At 34.2% G+C, this 24,185-nt stretch overlaps 1 protein-coding gene across 1 annotated transcript; it reads left to right on the forward strand.

Moving 5' to 3' along the window:
• Positions 1-586: 586 nt before the first annotated feature.
• On the forward strand, positions 587-23,988 carry LOC142357016 (uncharacterized; the record flags this gene model as incomplete). Its single annotated transcript, XM_075408737.1, has 9 exons — positions 587-703; positions 3,334-3,366; positions 3,433-3,453; positions 3,644-3,814; positions 4,000-4,149; positions 7,401-7,508; positions 10,717-11,034; positions 20,298-20,453; positions 23,761-23,988. Coding segments are annotated over 9 exons (1,302 nt in total), but the record flags the coding sequence as incomplete, so codon positions are not given.
• Positions 23,989-24,185: the final 197 nt, after the last annotated feature.

The following is a 24,185-nucleotide window of genomic DNA, read 5'->3' on the forward strand; positions in this document are numbered from 1 at the left end:
AATCAACCCATTGCCAAGAAAAAGAGTCAAAGTTTTGATATGATATCATTGATACTGATTTCTTTTGCGATCAAATTAACTAGCAAGGAATTGATTTCCAAAAAGCACAATCAAAATATAGCAACGGAAAATTCGGGAAAAATTCGTTTCAGATGTTAAAACCAAATCAAGAAGGATGAGAAGGCTCTTTTCGCATTTTACTCTGCTTTCAGATATGATCAAGGTCTTTTGTCATTCATGCTGTTCTCTATGGTGTTATAGTTAACAGTTTAAAACTTGATATTGCACGCTGACTCGAACTGACTTGTTTAGCATTTGAAAAACTATGGATCAACTTGTAAAAAAAATGAGAAAAAAAAATTGACGTACTTCGTTAAAGTTATAAAATTGATCAGTTTGCCTGTTTTTTGCTGTTTTTGCGAACAAGTTGTTGCTATAAATATGCAGACTATTCTTTTTTAGTTAAAAGATATAATGCCTTTTTATAAATAGAAATTATTGCTATCAGAATATTGAAATGTTCTTTATTATATAAAACTGCTGTTTTGTGGGCTAATAATTATTCAACTATTTTGTTTTTTTTCAGTGCTGAGTGTAATTGTGTACGATCTGGATCTATGCCAGAACTACAATGTGACTATTTGGCCCAAAAGAGGAGACATTTATCCAGATAACTCATCTGTGACCATTGACATCAGAAACTGTGAGTTTAATACTTTCGAATTTAAGGTTGCACACAAAATGTACCAGGCATTATTTTCCATTACTTTCGATATTCAAAATATTTGTAGTTAAGATCTTGCTTTAAAATCAGATCTCGAGAAGCAGAAGAAACCCTATTCCAGGCTTCAGCTTAAAACCCACAAAATGCTTGGGGGGAGGATAAATATTGAGTAAAAACATGCATGGTCGAGAGGTACCTATTTAAATGGAAGCAAAAATACTTTCATTGGAGCCAAATTATTTCATGAATCTGTTTTTTAAATTGGGGAACTGTTTTAAGCTATGATTTTTTGCCACTGCATATGCTAAAGCAAACACTCTAAACAAAATTTCAAATAGAAGATTCTAACCTCTAGGATCATTGGAAGACCTAAAAAAACTTAAAAATTCAATTAAAAATAAATTCTTAGTTTAAATTACCAGTTGATATAAAATTATATTGGTATATTTTTTTCGATTTCATCAACCTATCTTGTTTTTAATTATGAAAAAAAAACTTTTTTTGTTATATTGTTTTTTTTGTTTCTGCGCATAAGCACCTTTGCTAAGCACTATCGCGACAACGCAATTACAACAATTCGAAATCAGCTGCCTGAAATCAGTTCTATATCCAATGGTTGAATGAAGATAGGTTGGCTACACAGTTGTAACACTTCAGTCACATCAGTATATGTTTTAGTTGTTTTATCTCCACTATTTTCAAATCTTCGAAAATATAAGTTTCTTCAAGGTTGCAACATGTGAATTTTAAATACTGCAAATTTGTTTTTTTTGCAAGAATAATAAGAAGCACAGATAATTCTGATTAGAAAAAAAAGGAACCAGTTTTAACCTCCAAATGATTACTTTGATTCATATTTCCAATTTCTTCCAATTTAGAATTTCCATTAACTTAAGTCAAGAATCTTATTGTGTTACCAATGGAACAAAAAAACCGTTCCTAAAAACAATATTTCTCAAAAATATTTGTGTAATAAGAATTTTGTTGTGATGGATAAAGAATTAAAATTTTAGCTATTTTAGAAAATCGGTATACTCTTATCTTTTCACATAATAAAAAAAATAAAACAGTCCTTTTATCAATCAAGATTTTTTAATATTTTTTGAACAGCCCGCCAATGCTACACAAACTACAATGTCATTGAGTGAGCATAAAACGTCTATATATGACGTAGTATGGCTGTCAAGATAGGCAAATCCTACTTTTGTCTCCTCGGGTGCACAAAAAAACTGTTTTTCTTACAAAATTATTGTTCCTGCTAACTTGCTAACTTTGTTTCAAGCTTCTATAGTATGATTTTGCTTAAGATTCCTGTTAATTTAGCTAAGATTCCAAGAAAGCCATATTCATTTCAATTTTGCTTGACCATTACGAATCCGAAATGAATCGGCATGATTTTAAGAAGGCATCACGGTTAACCAATTTTTCATTAGGTTCTTGATTTAAAATGTTTTCTGCTAGGCTTGGGCCTGTTACTTTGTTATTTTAGTTTGTAAAACAAAAAATCAACACTACAGAAAGTTGGCCGCAAAAAGAAGAGAGAAATACCAAAAATTAAACTTTCAGTATAAAACAGTTGATTTGTTAAAATTTACCATATTATCTCGACCAGTCTTTCGAAGATTTCGCTTCACTGGGAGTTTTTCCTGTGATTGGTTTTCAGATTATTCAATTGCCTAAAAGTCTTATGACAAGATACTATCGTAGTCTCAAAAAGAAAGTCCATAATATAAATCCTGAATCTTGCAAGAGAAATAAAAGATCTATACACCCCCTTTGAGAAAGTATTTTTGAAGATTTCAATTGTTTTCCCTAACAAAATCATTTAGGCAAAAATATATATCAAAAGTCACAAAAACTTCCTCTTCCAAACTGAGCACAAATCGTTTTGAACGCACATAACTAATTAAAACAGACCCCTTCACCAAATTCAAGTTCTCCTTTTTTTTAATTTTATATTTTACAAAGAATGAAGAAGCAATTTTACGTTCTTTAATTCCTACAATTTTTCTATTCCACGTATACGCTTAATGGGCAATTGAATGCACATATATCCTTTCTCCCATAATTGAGAATAATTTATATAATTGAGGGCGATTAATTCTGATTTCAGCAAATCGCGAAATCTAATTACTCAAATCGTCAAATCTAATTACATTTGCCGTTGAAAAACACTTACACCTACACTCAGTGTTTTCACCAAAACTCGTTCGTGGACAAGTCTGACTTCACCCCCTCAAAATATTTCAATCCAAGCCAATTTAGCTATCATATGTGTTTTACACAGAATTTTGTACTAACATTGCGTGTGAATTCCACTTGCAGAAAAGGTCGTTTATGTCTACTTTGGGGGTCTGTACTGACCACTAATGACGAACCAAGGTTGCGGTCTGTGTTTAAAAATTAGCAAGAAAGAACATTTGAGTACAGATATGCTGTATCGACTTAAGGTATAGACAAAATTTGGGCCGTTAGACCACAAAAAAGGTAACCATAGAAGCGACAGTTGTGTTTCAAGACATAAAAATTCTGCGCATTTTGATCAGATAATTGTTTACAAATGCTATGAACTGGAACTTATTATAATTTAATGTAATGATGTTTTTCAGGGCAAGATGGGGCCATGGCTACTGCCATGTACCGTAAGTTTACGAGTATTTACATTCTACTTAAATTATTTCAAGGAAATTAATTCTTTTGTGTTTCAGAGAGCTTTCCTCAAGCGTTAGGTAAATCTAATTCTTGCACCCCCCCCCCCCACAACCCTCCCAGACTGCCATCTCCTAGTTTGTTTTGAAAAATTCATTCAAAAAATTTAATGTTCTTTGCCTGTATCGCAAGTAATATTGGTTCTATTTCTACTCAAAAAGCCTTGTAAAAACGCTCAATAGAGTGTGAGAAACGTTGTGAATATTTTAGGACAGTGTGACATTTGCCCTAGTGTTGACTTCGCCGACACTTGTTCATTTCCGTTCTTATCTAATGGACAATTTCACTACAAGTGTATACAGAAGAATGATAGCTCAGTTCTCGTTTGCAAGAATTCTGTTGGAACTCAGATCGACTGCAGACCCGACGCTGAATTCTGCTGTAAGTCTTGACAAAATAACCCTTCATTAATTTTACTAGGTTGAGCTAACAATTGCGGGATCTTTTCCGTTTGACCCCCAAAAGATCCCAGTTACGTTGGAGACACCGGTCTAAGATTGCCGGTTAGACTGACGAATTCAACCCCTGTGAAATTTTTCTTTGAAAAAGTTCATGTGAAATTTCAGTATCACCTGTGCCATTGTTCAGTGGAGATTTATCATTCGAGACTATCAGTCCAGGAGTGATCAACATTACTTGGGACACAAACTCTGACTACTACACCTCATTCTTACCATCTCTCAATGGACAACAGTTACAGAATGTTACCCAAAAAAGTGAGTACAAATAACGAAAACAAAATAGATTTAACCTTAAATGGTCTGTGAGCCCGGATCATAGTAACATTGTAAATCAGCGCTGAATCATAGTATTTCTCAAGTCTGATTTTACTATGAACAGATTATGATCAAGTCACTTTTTACACTGTTCAGACAAAAAATCATAGTGATAAACCGGCTCTCTGAAAACACTTTAAACAGTCTAAAATCCAATTCTTCCTTTATCATGCTCAGTCAAAAAACATTCTGTGAATGTTCTGGACAGCCCATTTCCAGAGTGCGAAAAAAATTCAAAAAAAGGAGAAAAGCCTCGAGTGCTAATAGACTAAAAACCAGGAGACACGCAACAATCAATTGTATCTCTATCTTTTTTATTAAAGAATGTTTATGAATATTAAATTATTATTTCAGAGATATGGGAGAAGCAGAGATAAGAATAACAAGGCAACATTTTACTTTGTAGCATCTTCAGAGACAGTGTACTGCAAGCACGAAAAGACAGTTTTACCTCGCTTGGGGACGTCTATCAAGTAGTCTAAAAATAGGGGAAGTAAAGATGATAGACAGGAAAAAACGAAACTGAAAAAAAGGTTAAAAATGTTTAAAAATATAAATGTTTGCCCTTAATTTCATGCCAAACTTTTAAACGTTTTTAACCTTTTTGTTCGGTTTCAATTTTTCCTGTCTATCATCTTTCCTTCCCTTCCTCTATTGTTAAAAACGATAGAAACGAGGTAAAATTTCTATATCAAGAACACAGATTGTTTCTAAGATCGAATTTGTCAAGTTTTTTTCACTGATTTTACAAAACGAGAATGTTTCCATGAAAGAATCAAATTTTATCAACATTTCAATCCATTCAACATTTAACGACACTCAAGATCTCAAAAATTTGACTGACACTGGTACGCACGCTAAATATCAATCAAGACTGCAAATTACCGTTTAAATAATTTATATATGAGCTCGTTATGTTAAAAAAATGGAAAATTTCCTGTTCGCTAAATTGACTGCGGCAGCACAATGAGTTCTCATTCTCGTTTTCAAAGTCTTATATCAGAGTTCTTTCAAAAAAACTTAAGCCGAGCTGATGTCTAAGGAGACCTTTTGTCATCACGGAGTAAACTAGATCTAATCGCTCACTAATTTTCACAGACCAAAATTTCAAAACCAGTTGTTAATTTTACTCCTCATAGAGTCAAAGTTCACAGAAAGACACAATTTGCTCTAAAGTAACCTAATTTCGAAGTACAACTTCTGAAGGATAGCACAATCATTAGATTACCATGAAAGCTAAGCAGTGTTGCGTTTACATTTTGATGAAATTAAACAGCATGTCAAAAAAGATTATCAATAGATCTAAAAATCCAGAACTAGGGACAGAAGCGATTAACTCATTACTTGTAATCAAGCTTTTGAGATCCAAAGAAGAGTTTTGAAAGCAAAAAGCTTTCCAAAATTTATACTATTTGGATGACGACTTTATTGGCAAAAGTGAGATCAAGAAACAGAAAAAAATTTAAAAAATGTTGGAGCATTACAAGAACTATTTTTTTTTAAAAAAAGGCCAATCAAAGATGAATTATCACAAAATTTAAAACGAATATTGTTTTTAGCCGCCTGTCACAATTGCAATTTGTAAAATGTTTTCTCCCTTGAAAAATAAGCAATGGTAAAGTGGTACAAACTCACAGCAATTCACCAAAAACTTCCAAAAGCCTCACTTCTCCGTTCACTTATTGAAAAAATGCACCTCTTCCAATAAATCTCCATGTTATTTTAACAATTGCCTTGATAGAAAACAACGTTGTAACAGAAACAAGTCATGCAATAAATTTTTTTCTACCCGTTCCTTACAAAATCTATTACAAACATAAAGTTAGTAACAGTTAAATGTTTAAAGCTATGCCCAAATAGGTTTTACTGGATATGCTTCGAAGAAAGAATCGAGTTCTATCAACATTTCAATCCAATCAACCTTTAACGACACTCAAGATCACAAACATTTGACTGATACTGACACGAATGCTAAGTATTGATCAATACTGCAAATTCCCGTTGAAATAATTTATATATGAGCGCGTTATGTTAAAAAATGGAAAATTGCGTGTTAGCTAAGTTGATTGGGGCAGCACAATAAGTTCTCTTTCTCGTTTTCAAAGTTTTATATCAGAGTTCTGTCGGAAAAAAACTTAAGCCCAGCTACTGTATATGGAGACATTTAGTCATCACGGAGTAAACTAGATCTAATCGTTTCCTAATTTTCCAAGACAAAATTTGTAAACCAGTTGTTAATTTTCCTTCCTATAGTTTCAAAGCTCACAAAAAGGACAAAATTTGCTCTAAAGTAACCGATTTTCTAGGTACAACTTCTAAAGGATAGCACAATTATTAGATTACCATGAAAGCTAAGCAGTGTTGCGTTTACATTTTGATAATATTAAATAGCATGTCAAAAAAATTATCAATGGATCCAAAAATCCAGAACTGGGGACAGAAGCGATTATTTCATTACTTGTAATCAAGATTGAGAGATCCAAAAAAGAGTTTTGAAAGCAAAAAGCTACACAAATTTTATTTTATTTGCATGACGATTTTATTGGCAAAAGTGAGGTCACAAAAAATGAAAAAAAAAATGTTATAGTATTATCAAAAATTATATATATATATATATTTATTTAAAAAATGTCAATCACAGATGAATTATCAAATTATTAAAAACGAATTCTATTTTTAGCTGCAAGTTCCAATTGCAATGAGCAAAATTTTTTCTCCCCTTAAATAATAAGCGACTGATATAGTAGAATAAACTCACACCAACTTATCACAAACTTCCTAAAATTCACTTCTCCGCTCACTTATTGCAAAATTTCACCTCTTTCAATTTTTCACTGTTATTCGAACACATGCCTTGATTTCTACCCGTTCCAAACAAAATCTATTAGCAAAAAAAGTTGATAACAATTAAGTGTTTAAAGCTATGCACGAAAGGATATTGCTGGAAATGGGGTAAAAATTAACCATTTCTTTCTTAACCATGTTTCAGAGCAAAAAAATATTGAACTCAACAACCGAGAACGTTATTACTCACTGGTTTCAATTATTTTTTCTAGTACCTTTTTGCAGCCTAATGAAAACCGATTCATCATGCTGTATACACACTATACCACTTTATAAAACTTTGTTTATAATTTCGTTTCATGCAACTCTTCTTGTGGTATGTAAATCGATTACAATTTTCTTTGTAGATCAACTTCTAGAGAATCTGCTACCGGGATTGACATACAATTTCAAAGTCCGAATTGAGAGCTATGGGCGTGTTGGAAGCGACGAAAAACTGGTCACGTTTCAGCCAAGTTAGTATCCGAACCCCCCCCCCCCCCAATTTTTTCTTCAATTTTTAGTTCTTGTTGCGAGTTTTTAGTTCTTCTTGTAGTTTCATCAGTTATCGAATGTATGGCAAGTTCTTCCTATTTAAAACAGAGAAAAAATGTGAATGGTGGCTGGCTAGGTGACAAAATAATGACATACAGTTTTACGGCCCCTATTTATTTAAATAGTTAGATTGTTGATCAAAAAGTGACATAAGTTTTTAGTTCAATCAACAAAACAATGAGAAACAAGTTATGCAACTAAAATGATGGAAAAATGAATTGACAAAAAGTTGTTTGTTTGTTGTTACCTCGTGGTTTTTACACATGATTCTTTTCGATCTTTACACATGATTCTTTTCGACTTCTTTTTGAAGTTTCTCAACAATTCAATCTCGTTTCTGAATTTAGTAATTTCTCAATAGCGAGAGCGTGTTGTTCTACTTCTCCACATCTAAAATCGAAAACTATAAAAAAATCAACTGTTCAGTCAAAATATGAAAAAACTCTCTTCAAAATTCCCTTGCAAATTTCGGGCAAACGGCAAACCACTTAGTGTTTTATGTACAGATACTTTGCCTTATTTGTTTTTCAAGCAAGTGTAGTAATAGTATACTCGAGAACTTCAAAATTACTTACTTTCAGAATGAACAAAATGAATTATAATTCTGCTAATGATCTTCCGTTTATTGATTGATGTTACCCATTAGGTTTTTGTTCCCATAAAGAAAATTGAAAAGTGAATAATCCTAATTGTCTGTCTATAACGGCAATAAAAGTAAAAAAACTGCAATGAATGACAGACGAGAGAGAACTGAAATTTTTTGAAACATGTCGCCTTATTTCCTAGGGTATTTTGTTCTTTTAATATATATTGAGCAAACAGCAGCCACCTTTCTCAAAACTGCAATTAATTGTTTTTCAAATGTGAGTTCTCTGTCACGGTCTTTTCCTATATAACGACAGTGCTTTGAAAGATAATATAACATTGCAGATAACAGTTGGTTTCAATTCAGTTTATGTAGGAGCTGTTTCTATCATCTTCAAGTTGATCTGCCTTCAAGTTACTGAGTGTCTTAATTAAAATAATATCATTCTCAATTCTGTTTTTTTTTCTCACTGATCGGCATAATATATTCGCAGCAACTGCAAATTGTACAAGCTCAAACTAATTTTAGATTGTTTGCGAGAAACTGTTATCGAATCAAAAGGGTAATAGTTTTTCAGTCACTATTTGAATAGTTAGATTGTCGATCAAAAAAGTGACATAAGTTTTTTAATTTAATCAACGCAACAATGTGATATATTTTTTTGCATATTGAATAATGGAAATATGAGTTGATAAAAGATGTCTGTTTGTTGTTACCTCATGATTGTTACACATGATTATTTTCGATCTATTGAAGTTGTTCAACAATTCGACCTCGTTTCTGAGTTTAGTAATTCTTCGAGAGCAGCATGCTTTCCAAGCTTTTCATTACTATTTTGTTCCGAATTCAACTCGTTGTTTCTAACAGAATTTCGTGACGTAACCGATCATTTGCGTAATATCAAGTTTTTCAAAAAATGGAGCAATTGTTGTAAACGAAAATGATCAATAGTTGCGAATTTGAAAAGTCAATCTTTTGGAAGGAGCTGTTGAGACACCTACTTCCCTATTGTTAGAGCAGTTGCATGAACAGAACTTGGAATCAATGATCTGCTACTGGCTGAGTTGTCAATAGCTTGGTAGATTGCTCTTGGAATCAAATTTCTAAAAATAAATTATACATGAAACTTTTCGAAATTGATACGAACAAATTCACCAGAAATTTAACCATCGACCAATAATTTTTACTTAATGCCTCGCAAATTAGTCGTTTTTATTCTTGATCTCGAAACACTTCAGACACATTATATCAAACGTTGTTGTTTCTCAATATTTACTGATTAAATTCCATTTTTGTCTCGATGCTTCACATTGCTGAAAAAATGAACAAATTAATTATCTTTTATATCTGTGATTCTTCGTTAGGTTTTGGCAATCTTCGGTCCACTTGGTCCAAGGAACTCTTGGTCTATCACAGTGTTGATATAGTTTATGTGATGATATGAAAAAAAAATTATGTACATATATATATGATTTTTTGCTATGAGTAGTTTTTAAGTTCCTTAAATATCCCTTGTTTAGCTTTTTGGGTTCATTTTACTGACAAATGATTTATTTCATTAAGTGCATGCTTTTCAAGTATCCTCTAAGGAACATCATTGAATTTTGTAAACATTCCATCACGGTTTTCTTGCTGATATATAGGTCGCCAAACCACAAGAGCCAAATCTGAAGAGTTTGATGTTTCAATTCAGAAAAGAGGTTTTTCTTTCCTCTCTATCTTTTATAATGTACTATGATATAATATGATGTTATTGTCATTTTTAATGCGCATTAGTTAAACCCTTTTTTCTAACGTTTGAGTTTTACATTTGAAGTGACAGATACGTGATTGATTAGTTGTACTCAATTGGGTGGGAGTTTTTATATTTATCGTTTTCAGTGACAGACCAGATATATAGCTACGAAGCTTTTCGCTCTCTTTCTATTTTAGTTCGCCAATGTTTTATTCTCCTATTGAAAAAATTTTGTCTGTTAAACAATATGCAGTGGGTAGTGGGTACTTCAGCGCTAAACTTTTCAAAAAAAATTCTTGGAAATTTTTACTTCGACAAATTTTGAAAGATTTTCATGTGCGAAGAAATGCAGATTGGTAACGATAGTTTTTGATTCTGAATTCTTGATTGTCTAACGTACGAAGTTGACTCTTGACGAAGATCAGGACACTAGTTGAGCAATTGAAGTTCGACGTATGATATGATATGAAGGAGGTCGATCACTATATATGGTATGAAAAGAAAAATGTTTCCCATTATATCTCCCTTAGTGGTCAATTCTCCCTTGGGGGGTCTTAGTAGTCATATAATATGCAACCCTCCCATATTACTGTAATATACAATAATGGAGGGGGGGGGGTAATTTATGGGTGGGTATACAGTGGGATAGATCTTACGGTCAACTTTAGCAACGCGCTCGACCCTTTAATTATGGTAGAGAAATTAGATATAATGGTTATAATTGCTGAGTCTGTCTTTTAGTTCTAAGATTTTCGCTCGTTCTTAAAACTTCACCTTTATTGCACTCTTATACTCTTATTTTTTTCAGCTGACAAAGACCAAAACATGTTTGCTTACGAATCAACAAACTCGAGCGCTAAATTTGCGTGGGACGAACTGGAGTCGGACACCGCTAACATTACCCAAATCAATGTCGAGGCGACTTTTGAGGCCAGTGATCTTTTGACCGCTGTCTTTGGCTCCGATCAGCTTGAAAACCTAACCTATAATGAGACGTCGGCACTCGGAACAACAACCGAGTTGAGAAATTTGCCCGCCGGGTTCCGCTACAACGTAGCTGTCAGTGGAGTTGATAATCGGGGACAGAAAATTGAAAATACATCTCTGAGCACAGAAGCTGTAACAGGTACCGAAAAATGAATATATTTACGCGCGGTCGAGTAAAAGTTATTGAAAACATTTTCGCTATTCTATCACGAAATAATATTCCAAAAATGCAAAAAATAGGAATATGAGAAACACTCCTAAATAATATAATCCCGGGTCGAAGAAAAATCGGAAAAATATGCAAAAAGTTGTTTTTTTTCACCGCAAATTTCGTACAGAATTTTGCAGTGAAATGCGGTGAAATTATGTAACTTCAACGCTATAGTAAGCGGTGAACTTACAAAAAGTCACCTCATTTCACAGCCCTTACGAGAGTTTGAACCTCTCACCTCCTGCATGTCATGCACTTCTTCTTCCACTGTGCCCTCTCTCACTAACTTCTAGTAATTTTGTTTTGAATATAAATCAAATTCACTCTATTTTTTGTAAAACATGCGCGGTGAAATTTTGTAAGATTTGCGATTTTTAGTGGTGAAATTACATATTTTGACGGTGAAATGTAGCAATTTTTTAAAAAGTTCACCTCTTACTCTAGTTCTCAAATTACCTAAATTCACTGCATAGAAAATAGTGTCAAAGAGATGTAAGATTAAGGGGTAATTTTAAGAGGTAGGGGCTTAAATTTTACAATTCCTCCCTTACTCCCTTTTAATTTCACCGCATTCAATCCTGATCTCACACAATTTAGACACCTTTTTCTAAGTGGTGAATTTATGTAGTTTCATCGCAACCACCGCTTATGTCACATATTTTGGACACTTTCTCAGAGCGGTGAATTCATGTAAATTGACCGCGAAAATCAGCCGCGAAATTCAGTAATTTCACCACTACCAGGTGATAATGTTTTTTTTCACCGCATTCACCGCCTGATTTATGTAATTTCACCGCATTCACCGCTCATCTTACAAAATTTTCCGCATTCACCGCTTATCTTACATAATTTTGCGTTGAATGGCGGTGACAGATCGGCCCAGGATTTTCTAACAAACACTTGTTGCTCGCAAGTTTAGACCTCAGCTTATTAAAAGACTAAAAAATTATAGGGGCTTTAAAGATTGACGTTAATTACATGGTCCAGCTCAAGGTTGAAGCCGAAGAAAAGTTCTATCATAAACACTTTCGAGTCAGGCATGGCTGTGTAACTGAATACATATGCATTCAATTACATAGCCATGCTCATCTAAAAAGTGTTTTTGGAGAACCTAAACGTTAAAATAGATTTTAGTTCAAAAACCAAATGTAAAACAAAACATATGAAAAAAAATATGAAAAAGACTCCTTAAATTATGAATTTCTAGCAAACACTTGTTGTTTGCAGGTTTAAACCTTAGACCTATGCTTATGAAAAGACTATATAATTCTAGGGGTTTAAAGATTGACGTTAATTGTATGTTCAAGCACCAGGTTTAGGCCGAGAGAAGGTTTAGTTTCTCCATAAAAACTTTCGAGTTGAGCATTGCTATGTAGTTGAATGCATATGTGTTCAGTTACACTCTACATCGGCTTAAACCTGGTGCTGGACCTTGTAATTAACATCAATCTTTAAACCCCCTATAATTATTTAGTCTTTTCAAAATCCGAGTTCTAAACCTGCGACCAACAACTGTCTGTTAGAAAACCAAACTATTAAGGAGTGTTTTTCATATATTGCATTTTACATTTATTTTCTGAACTATATGTTAATTTTCGTTTCAATCATATTTTACCGTTTTTTAGAATTACAGGGAATTTAGTACTAATGGCCGAATTCCCAGCTAAATTTGATCAAGTGATCAAAAAACTCTAAGAATCGGGCTATTAGTACAAAATTGTCCATAATTGAAATGAAAAGTAAAATGTACTTTAAAACAAAAAAAAAACAAAATATTGTTTAAAAAATAAAAGTAAAATGAAATCTGTGAGAAAACATGAAAAACACTCCTTAAAATTTTGAATGTCTAACAGACACTTGTTGATCGCAGGTTTGGACCTTGGCTTAAGAAAAGACTAAATAATTATAGGGGGTTTAAAGATTGATGTTAATTACAAGGTCCAGCACCAGGTTTAAGCCGAGGTAAAGTTTTTCCAAAAACACTATTGGGCCGAGTATGGCCATGTAATTGAACACATATGCATTGAAAAACATAGCCATGCTTAACTCGAAAGTTTTTATGGAGAAACTAAACTTTCTCTCAGCTTAAACCTGGTGCTGGACCATGCAATTAACGTCAATTTTAAAACCACCTAGAATTATATAGTCTTTTCATAAGCATATGTCTAAGGTCTAAACCTGCAAGCAACAAATGATTGCTAGAAGTTGATACTATTAAGGAGTCTTTTTTATATTATTTTCATATATTTTGTGTTACTTTTTTTTTGAACTATAATCTATTTAAACGTTTAGTTTCTCCAAAAACACTTTTGAGTTGAGCATGGCCATGTAACTGAATGCATATGTGTTCAGTTAAATAGCCACGGCTTCAACCGTGTGCTGGACCATGTAATTAACGTCAATATTTAAAACCCTACAATTGAGGAGTTTTTTCACATTTTTTCTTATATTTCATTTTACATTTAGTTTTAAAAGGATATTTTGTTATTTGTTTTCCAGAACATTTTACTATTTATTACAACTATGTAGAGTATAGTACTAATAGCCCAATTCCTTCCGTTTTTTTGTCACCTGATCAATTATAGCTAGGAATTTGGCTATTAGTACTAAACTTCAAGCGTCAAAATTCAAATTGAAAAAATGACGAGACCAAAACTTCGTTGTTCATTCGCATGCCGGGAGTTTTTGAACATTTGCTTGAGTTGCATCTTTTTTGAATTAACAATCAGTGGTATGCCAAAACTTAACTTTTAAAACTATAATATGGTATTCGCAATGACCATCATTGGTTTGATCATGCGAATTTTAGCGCAATCTAAAAATTAGTGCGAATGCCGTCATGCGGATTTCCACTAACGCTAATAATATTAAGCTAGTAGCTCGAAATTCCCCAATCGCGGAAACTATTTTTTAGTCAAAACGCTCCACTAATTCCCTCTAACTACGGTTTCCCGCAACGAAATAGAACTTCTGGAATCCAAATGATAAAATTAGCATTTTGAGAAGAATACGTATGACAAGCTTGATCTTTTGAGCAAATTTGAAAATAAACACATGTTTCTAAAGTTAGGGAAAAGGCAAGACAAAAGGGAGAGCCAAACTCATTGCTGTTTGTCAGATTTCAAATCATCTGCTGATCATTTTGTTTCAGGTCTAACCAGTTACGAGAAACGATTTATTTGTTGCTTTTCTATCCTCAGCTGTTGATGGTGATCCTTTCCCTTCTATTGTGGACAGGAGAGCTTTTTATATAGTCTTGTCTTTTAAAAATAAAACTACTTTGTTTTCTTTGTAGCTTATTTTACAAAATGTCTGCTTGTGATGTGGTGCCTTTCTTATTTTGAACTGCTAGTGAAAAATAGTTTTAAAAAATTGAAAAAATTTGCTTCGCACACCCATGAAAGTGTTCAAAATCAAAAGGCAAAGCTTCAAATAGATTTATCCAAAATGGAATAGTACAACCCCTCTTCAGAAAACAAGATCTCCAAAAACTGTTGCCCTTTGTTCTACAATTTGTTATCTAAATTGGAACCCTTGAGTTCAATGAGAGTTTGTGAGCTTTACAATAGTACTAGTGTAGAATTTCCATTCTTGACAACAATACCTTGGAACTGGCTCTACTAGAGGTTTAATTCGCAAATTTATATTGGGAACACCTTTGTTGAAGAACTTTATATATAAGCAAACAACGGGTTTATTGATAAATGAAAATCAAAGTTTTAGTTGACATAGCAATACTAGGTAGCAATAGAACGAACAAAACTAGCCAAGCTCAAATTTTAGCAGCAAAATTGATACGGAACACATTTGCAATGATATCATGGTTTTAACTCAATTTTCTGCTCAAACAAAGCCTAATTTCTACATATTCTCTCAACCGGCAGTACTCCAACTCTCTGAAAAACAGGTGAAGAAGCGTTTTTCTTGGGTTGTTATGTGCTAGGGCTACAAATAAACTTCACCGTTAGAAAAATCATTGGCCGTGATAGTATCCGCAATAGAAGTAGTCTTCTGATCCGGCGTCCAATTTGTTGAGGAATTTTGCGAGTCAAACATTTGGAAGCGAGAGAAGGCCTGCAGAGCCACTGTTTGTCCAGAAAGACTGATCCTGGAACAAAGACTGATCCAGGCCAAAAAAGGCAACTCGTGAAAATCAACAGCTGTCCTGTCGATATACAGCACCATTGTAGTCTTTGAACCTGCCCGCCGATTTTGGTTCAGATTATTTACCCTCTTAATATCTTCAAATCGGGGCCAGTTTTTGTCAACTGAGAACTCAAAGTCTGCTTGCACGCAGATTGTTGAGCCCATCGAATTATGCCCCTTTCGTATCAACCCATTCGTCAGAAAAGTACCACCCTATAGTCAGAAAATTGTCACCCTCCAAGCCAGAAAATTATTACCCTGGGAGTCAGAAAAGCAACACCCCTTAAAATCGAAGATTTTGCGGACAATCTCAGTTGGAAAAGTAGAAAATTGAGTTAACCTTAAGAAAAAATTGATGTTAACAAATCAAAGATTCAAAGACTCAGAGGGGTCAACAAAAAATTTGTGATTCATTTCAGTACTCGGATAGATTTGGGATCTGATTGCAGAAAAAGAAGGTCATTCAGATTTCGTTATCAGAAAAATGAAGTTCCCCGGACCTAACGCCAAGTCAATTTCAGTACTGGGCAAGTCTAAATCCAAGTCTTATTTCATTACTGATTCAGAACTGTGATCATGTCACTTTTTACACTTGGCAGTCTAAATCCAAGACTGGGCTGAGACTTGGCAAGTCTAATCCAACTCTGATTTAAGACTTGGCAATTCTTAATCCAAGTCTGATTTAAGACTTGGCAAGTCTAATCCAAGTCTGATTTAAGACTTGGCAATTCTTAACCCAAGTCTGATTTAAGACTTGGCAATTCTTAATCCAAGTCTGATTTAAGATTCTTATGTGCTAGGGCTACAAATAAATTTCACCGTTAGAAAAATCACTGGCCATGATAGTATCCGCAATAGAAGCAGTCTTCTGATCCGGCGTCCAATTTGTTGAGGAATTTTGCGAGTCACACATTTGGAAGCGAGAGAAGGCCTGTAGAGCCACTGTTTGTCGACAAAGACTGATCCTGGAACAAAGACTGATCCAGGCCAAAAAAGACAACTCGTGAAAATCAACAGCTGTCTTGTCGAAATACAGCACCATTGTAGTCTTTGAACCTCCCCTCCGATTTTGGTTCAGATTATTTACCCTCTTAATATCTTCAAATCGGGGCCAGTTTTTGTCAACTGAGAACTCAAAGTTTGCGTGCACGCAGATTGTTGAGCCCATCGAATTATGCCCCTTTCGTATCAACCCATTCGTCAGAAAAGTACCACCCTATAGTCAGAAAATTGTCACCCTCCAAGCCAGAAAATTATTACCCTGGGCGTCAGAAAAGCAACACCCCTTAAAATCGAAGATTTTGCGGACAATCTCAGGTAGAAAAGTAGAAAATTGAGTTAACCTTAAGAAAAAATTGATGTTAACAAATCAAAGATTCAAAGACTCAGAGGGGTCAACAAAAGATTTGTGATTCATTTCAGTACTCGGATAGATTTGGGATCTGATTGCAGAAAAAGACGGTCATTCAGATTTCGTTATCAGAAAAATGAAGTTCCCCGGACCTAACGCCAAGTCAATTTCAGTACTGGGCAAGTCTAAATCCAAGTCTTATTTCATTACTGATTCAGAACTATGATCATGTCACTTTTTACACTTGGCAGTCTAAATCCAAGACTGGGCTGAGACTTGGCAAGTCTAATCCAAGTCTGATTTAAGACTTGGCAATTCTTAATCCAAGTCTGATTTAAGACTTGGCAATTCTTAATCCAAGTCTGATTTAAGACTTGTCAATTCTTATTCCAAGTCTGATTTAAGACTTGGCAATTCTAAATCCAAGTCTCGGCTAGCCGAAAAACCGTCAAAAATAGTCGAAAAAAACTTCAAAAATAGTCGAAAAAAAACGTCAAAAATAGCCGAAAAAAACGCCTAAAATGGCCGGGGAAACGTCAAAAATAGTCGGAAAAAAACGTCAAAAATAGCCGAAAAAAAACGCCTAAAATAGACGGGGAAACGTCAAAAACACACTCGAAATAAAGCTTATATGTTTGCATTCAAAAAACTTTCATCTACAAGGCTTCATCGGTCACTACGCAAACGTTGAAAATTATCGCGAAATCTTGGCAGAAAATAATCTCGCTTTGGTTTCGAGAGTTTTACGAAAACAAAAGTACAGAGGTTCCAAGACTCTGATATTGAAAAAATATAACCATCAACAAAACATCAGCATAAACATCTCAAATTCAATCAGTCCCCGAAAGGTGGTTTTCACAATATTAAATTGTCTTTGTAGTGTTTGCGTCACGTTTAACAATTCATCTTCTCATAAATCAACTGTTTGAAAATAATCCTTTTCGAAATTAAAATGAAAGCGTTTTGCAATTAACTAGAAGCTTATATAAAATAATGAATAACTAAATGAATGAGTGTTAGACATATTTAACGGACAAAAGGCTAATAGATTGATATCTAAAGAGCTCACTCAGTTGAAACAAAAGTTCGCATAATCTGTTTCTTTATTTCAATATCATTCATACAGCTGCATTTAAAGTGGAACACAATCAGCTCTGGCAAAGTTGTGTATAACAGACTTGTCCTCCACCGTCAGTCTGAATAACTGTAAGTTTTCTGCAAATTGGGTCAACCTTATCGACATTAGGGTCAATAGCACACCTGGAAGATGAATTGAATGCTATTTATTTGTTTAGATTGATTCCAACCAAGACTATTGTATCAATTTGTGTATGTGTTTACGTGACGTGTGTGTGTGTGTATGTGTGTGTATTTTTTAGCGTAAGCGGGATTATGTATCTGATGTAAACAAATAAATAAAACAAGCCTACTTTGCTCAATTAATTTGTCTTATCTGTTCACATTGACGGTCACGTGATATTCCTAACTGCCAATTTATGATTCATTACGGTAAAACTCAAAACGGCATCATTTGGGCTCCCAAAACAGAATAAATGGGTTTCTAGCAGGGCTAGCGACGGTCAAAGTTTCTGCTTTTTACGGGCTTTCATTAAGACTTAATTAGGTAATTCAAGGACATCATAAAGAATTTTCGTTTTTTTTTCGCTCAACTTCATCTTGTGTAAGTTACGAAACAGACTTTTAACCAGGGATCTAAATGAAGCGTCGGTCTAAGGCACAGCAAACAAGATTTCTAACTGGTCGTTTAGATTTAAGTTTTTGGCTAAGACAGACTTAAAGAAAGAGAAAACGAAAAATTATTTCAGTAGCAAAGATATTTTTCACGATCTTTCTAAACTTTCAGTGATAATTTTGAGACGTGATTACGAATGATTAGCAAAAGTAGAGTGAGAGAGAGAGAGAAGAAACGGACGATGAGCGATTAAAAAGAACCCTACAATTAGTGTCAGAATGTTATTCAATTATTTTCTGCAACTGGAGAGGATTTTTTCCCTCTCAAAATGTTTACGTTTTGTTCTTTCTCAGAAGCATATTAAAATCAGAACTTTAGAGCTGCAAACTTTAAAGCACGAATTTCGAAATGTTTATAAAGGCGATAATTTTATTTTGAGTCAGTTTTTGGCAACGGTTTGGCGTTAATAACTCAGACTTTATATACTTATTGCTACCTGTCTCATTTAAAAGCTCCCTATGTCTTTCCACTGCTTATATTTTTTATGAGTTGTCTTTAAGTTTGCACTAGTATATGTTTAGCGTAATTGCAAAAACTATGAACTCTTTCGATTTTTTTTTTAATCCATAATGATTTCGAGTCCAACTGATTTTTTTTATTCATTTATAATTGCTCTATGTTTCTTTTTGATCTTTCTGATCGCAACTTTTTTAAATCTAGTTGCTTAAACAAAAAAAAATGGTGAATTTTATACAAACTGGCGATCAAATTATCAGTTTTGCACAGAACCAGACCCATAATTTTCTGCTTTAAAACAACATTAATACAATTATGTAAAACGAAATGCATTAGCGAATCATGCATGAGAGACAAGATTACAACCTGATAATTTAAGACTTTAATATTTTTATGGAGTGTTTGCTATCAAATTTTTTCCTAATCCCGGGAAAAACTGCTCGAGAAACCTTTTTTATGTCTTTTGACAGTTTGCAAATTGTAGATGCCTTCTAGATTCTAGTTTCTGTTTCACACTGAACTGTTAATTGTTTTCACTTGTAATTTCGTACAAATGCATAAACTTGAAATATATGTCTCTTGGGGGAAAACCCCAAAAGCAGTTAAGTGTAAATGAGCAAAAAAAGCAAAATGGGTGTGAGAAACCTGATCCTCAGTCGGTTGAGTTTAACCTTGGCTCAAGTTTCAAAAAATCTCGAACACGGATAACTTATCTTACAACAGATGGCTACAATGTTTCATACAAAAAAGATCTAATCAAAGCCAAGCAGAAAAATGGGCCAATCAGAAAGTTGAATCTTCAACAGAAAAAAAATCACAAAGCCTGGATCCGACAAGACTGATCAGAAAATGTTCAGAATCAATTTTGATTCTGCCTGAATGTTTGGTACGAGTAGATTGATATCGAGTATGAATGATTTCTTTGCGGCACTAGTAACCTCTTTGCTTTTTATTTTGTATACCTCAAATTAATGGACTTTAAGAAACCGGTGCTCAAGAAATATTGACCACTTTTTTGGAACTTATAAATGCCTTGATATCGCAAACTGTTAGAACGTTGAAAAGAGAAACTTAATATAAATCGTTCATAAGATAAGCTTGACATAGCTCGACAGGAAGCTCTACTTGATTAACGTATAATTGGCGTGAGATGAGCCTTGAGGAAGAAGAAAAAAACAATAGAAGGGGTTGGTATAATTAGCTCACTACGCGTCCACGAAAGAGCTGCTGGTTCGGATCCACTACTGGTCCGTTTTCACGGTAGTGGCCCCCTGCTTAGTCGCAAGTAAAGCTACTCAAATTTATTACTGCTTTCCTCTATAGCTCTATAACAATTTGCTTGTCAAGAAATCCCTCAAAACGTACTTCTGGAGCGAAAGTTTCCGTTTGTTTTGCTTATCGATATAAAGTGGTTCAATATGTTTCCTTTTCGTATTTTTATTGTAGCTAGGCGATAAGGTGAAAATGACAATGACGTTGTTTTAGTTCCGAACATCATTTCCAAAACGGATAACAACGTGACACTGGGAGCAGACTCGACTAATGGGATTCAGATATCGTTCAAAATCACCCAACTCACTGTCTCGGAGACACTGCATGTCTTGGTTACAGAAGTCACAACTACAATGATCCTCACTCAAGGTTTTTGTCTGTCCCGGATTGCCACTTCTTAGTAGTCATACAAGGATCATGTATGATGTCATGCACATAATACGCTATTTTTTGCACGCTCCTGCTAGAGAATTGTCAATGATTCTGTTTGATTACGCAGGAAATAGTCATTGTACTATAATCGGAATATCAAAACGGGTACAAAAATTATGACACTATTATGAAAACTGGGAAACCATTTATGACTCATGTATGATTACAGGAGGATCAAAGTATGGTTACCTTAAAAATACAAATTCATACAAACTTAAAGACGAACAAAATGCATACGAACCGTTGGCGCGCTATGAGTCATTTGGGTACCTCATTTCCGTTCAGACCCAGGTTGAATAACTAAACCCAAACGACCTCTTATCAGACCCTTTGCAGACTTTGTCCCCTGATCAGATCGTGCCAGAACAAATTGACTTCTAATAAGACTTTCGAGCGAACCAAGAAATAGTTACAAGAAATATTCCCGGGTCTAAGTTTCAAACAAGTATCATATATGATTTCGTACGGTCCATGCGTGATTTCTTAGTACGATCCCTGTATGAAACCACAGAAATCATATAGATCCTTGTATGATTACCACGAATCATGTTTTGATACACTCTGAAGCCACTTCACACTTATAAATGCTCATTCAAATAAATAATTAAAAATATTTATATCACCTCAAATTCGTTTTCTGAATATGTTTAAACTGCAAAGTTATTCTTTTAGAGCACAAAAAGAGTCAAATGTGGATTGCAAATGCGACACAATATTTTATTAAGTCCTCTGATTACATTGCACGGAAATTCGTGGAACCAGTCAATGTTTTATGTGTCATATATGACCCTGCTTAATTTCCAAAAAATTTCCTCAACTTCAATCGAAAATCAAAATTTTACAATTTTTAGGCTTTGAAAATTTTTGCATGATCCCTGTATGGTTTCTAAGAAATCATATAGGACCTAGTTTGAAAAATAAGAATCATATATGACCTTGTAAGAAATCAAAAAAAAGTGTATGATGGGTGACCCGGGTTATTTTTGAACTAATTGTGAACTGTAAGGATAATAATAAAAAAATTTAGCAATAACCCAGATCACAGCTCATAAAAGCCATGCATTTTTACTCAGTCCTGTCCACGGTTAACGTTTTGATTAACTTTTTCAAGCGGGTTAAAAAAGCCTCAATTGACAAAAATACTGCAGCATTTCAGTAGAATTTTGCAAGCGAAGTTCGGTAGAAATTATTCTGAGAAAAATGACCTAAACGAACATTCTCATTGGAAAAATGAAACAAAACATTTTGGAAATTGTCAATTTGTGCCACCCCCCAACATAGTTAGTCATTTTAACTGCAAACCAAAAGCGCGCATACTCTAATATATTAATTTTACAAAATAATGACACCTGCTCTGTAACTGTAGTTGCATAACGTACAGGAAGGTCACAAACAGAAAAGATTTATTTTTTTTCTGATTAGAAGTTTAGGGAATAATTGATTGCATTTGTTTTACATGAGTTATGCCAAATGACATAGAAAAATGTTAATGCAAAAATTTCAACTCCAAGTTTATGAATTTCTTCTCAAAAGTCCTCCTCGATTGACATTTGCTAAACTGTAATCTTGAAGATAATAGTTAATTGAACAATTTGGTACCAGAGAGTCAGAAAATGAAAAAAAAAGATCCCTAGGAGACAAAGCCATGTTCAAAAGGAATTGGAAACTGATAATCCATTCTCATGTCAGAATCAGAAAAAAACTGTATCACTTTTATCAAATAGATCTTTTCAATTAAAACTGACATTTTTGGCCCAAATTTTGGATAATACTCACTACTAAATTACCTTAATATGATATCTACACATTTGACGAAGGTTTCTAAGTTGAGTTTCGGTTATTACGTTGGCCATTTGCAAAAAGTCATGTGTACGTCCTTGATTTTGGGTTTTCGCGCAACGTGTTTGAAAATTAGAGTTGTTAGCTTGTGTTGAAACCAGCCAACTTAGTTAAACTTTCCTTCACAACTGGTTATGTGTCCTCATTTTTTACAAAGCACTATCGTGAAACGGGACAATCCTTGGTCACTCGTTTCACCGCCTTATATCATCAGTGTACAAACCAAAATTGACTCGTTTCCACGTCAGCCATTCTCACGGTTAAAGCAACTAATTACCGCAATGAAAGAAAGACTATTTGGTGATTAATTTCAGAAATTTCCTTCTTGATACTATTAGCAGATTAGGAAGATAAAAAGCGGTTTTACAATTATCCATAGCACAGTCCAAAAGAAATGGAATCTTTGAAGTTGGTCTCAAGTAATCACTATTTCGGCAAAAAATTTCAGTCGAAACATATGTTCAAAATGGTGATTAGCTACCCGAGAATACTCGTGACAAAATGTGAGCTTTTTTGCGCAATTTATATAACATATTTTCACGTTTTAATTTTCTTCAAACACATATGTATGAATTGTGAAAGTAGTGACACGTTTTGGTCATTTTATTCCACAAAACGCCAAAATTTTTGAAATCTTTTTTTTCGGACATTGGACACGTAATGGGTAGGTTTTTGAGAAGTGGAAACTGCTTACCCGGGTCGAGGTTTGGTAAAAACATAATGTAAGATTAGCGGTGAATAGCGGTGAAAAAAGAACTTTTTTGCCGCAAAGCGCCCGAATGTTTTAGCGTTGAATGCCGTTAATTTTTGCTTTTTTATAGCTGTGAAATTTTTTTCACCGCATTGAACGGATTTCTTACGAAAAAAGAAACTGCCGTGCACTGTTTCGCACCTCTCGCCTCCTGCATTTTGACAACTTCTTATTCCACTGCGCCAGCTGTCACTAACTTCAATGATATTTCCTGTGAATTTAAGATAAGCGTTGAAATTAGCGGTGAATATTTGTAAGATTTGCGATTTTAGCGGTGAATTTTTTTCACGGCATTCTGTTAGTAGCGGTGAAAATTTTTTCACCGCATTTTGCTGGTAGCGCTGAAAAATTTTTTTGCAACGCATTCATCGCATTAAACGTAAATCTTACACTTTTACTCAAATTCACCGCAAATCCTACATCATTTAGCGATTTTTAGCGGTGACACGTCGACCCGGGTAGTGTTCTGACTTGTTGCGCATTCAAATGACCTCAATCATGTTTGGAACCTTCGAGAAGCGTTCAGAGAAGGTTTCCGTCTGAGACCTCATTAAAGGAAAGCATCGAAATCAGAAAGAAATTTTCTTTTTTTTTCACTGAGAGAAAGAAACAGTTTCCTGGTTCGGACTACAAAAATTGATTCATTTTTGGTAGACGAAGTGGAAGGCATCATGGTCGTTCAATCTCTTGATGAAGCTTCATCTGTAGCTGACGTGACCTGCATCACAGATGAAGAATCCTGTGTGAACAGGAACACTCTCCAATTCACAGCTGATGTGTTCCAAAATGTTGGTCTGGCCCCTGGATCTATCTACTTAGTGTCCATATTTGGGTCTACAGGTCCAGTTGAAGGGGAGGAGACTGCGTTGAGACATGTTGAAAGTAAATTTGTTAAATTTTTTAAGTTCAGAGATTTAGTTTTAAGTCTTAATCCAAGTCTTGGCCAAGACTTGCCAAGTCTTAATCCAAGTTTTAATGCCAGAAAAAATGTCAAAATAGCCGAAAAAAAAACGTCAAAACTGATCGAAAAAACGTCAAAATGGCCGAAAAAAAGTTGCACTAAAAAAAAGTTATTAGAG

Source organism: Convolutriloba macropyga, unplaced genomic scaffold, assembly GCF_964194025.1.
Source record: "Convolutriloba macropyga unplaced genomic scaffold, txConMacr16.3 SCAFFOLD_3492, whole genome shotgun sequence".
In the NCBI taxonomy this organism is placed as follows: domain Eukaryota; kingdom Metazoa; phylum Xenacoelomorpha; order Acoela; family Convolutidae; genus Convolutriloba; species Convolutriloba macropyga.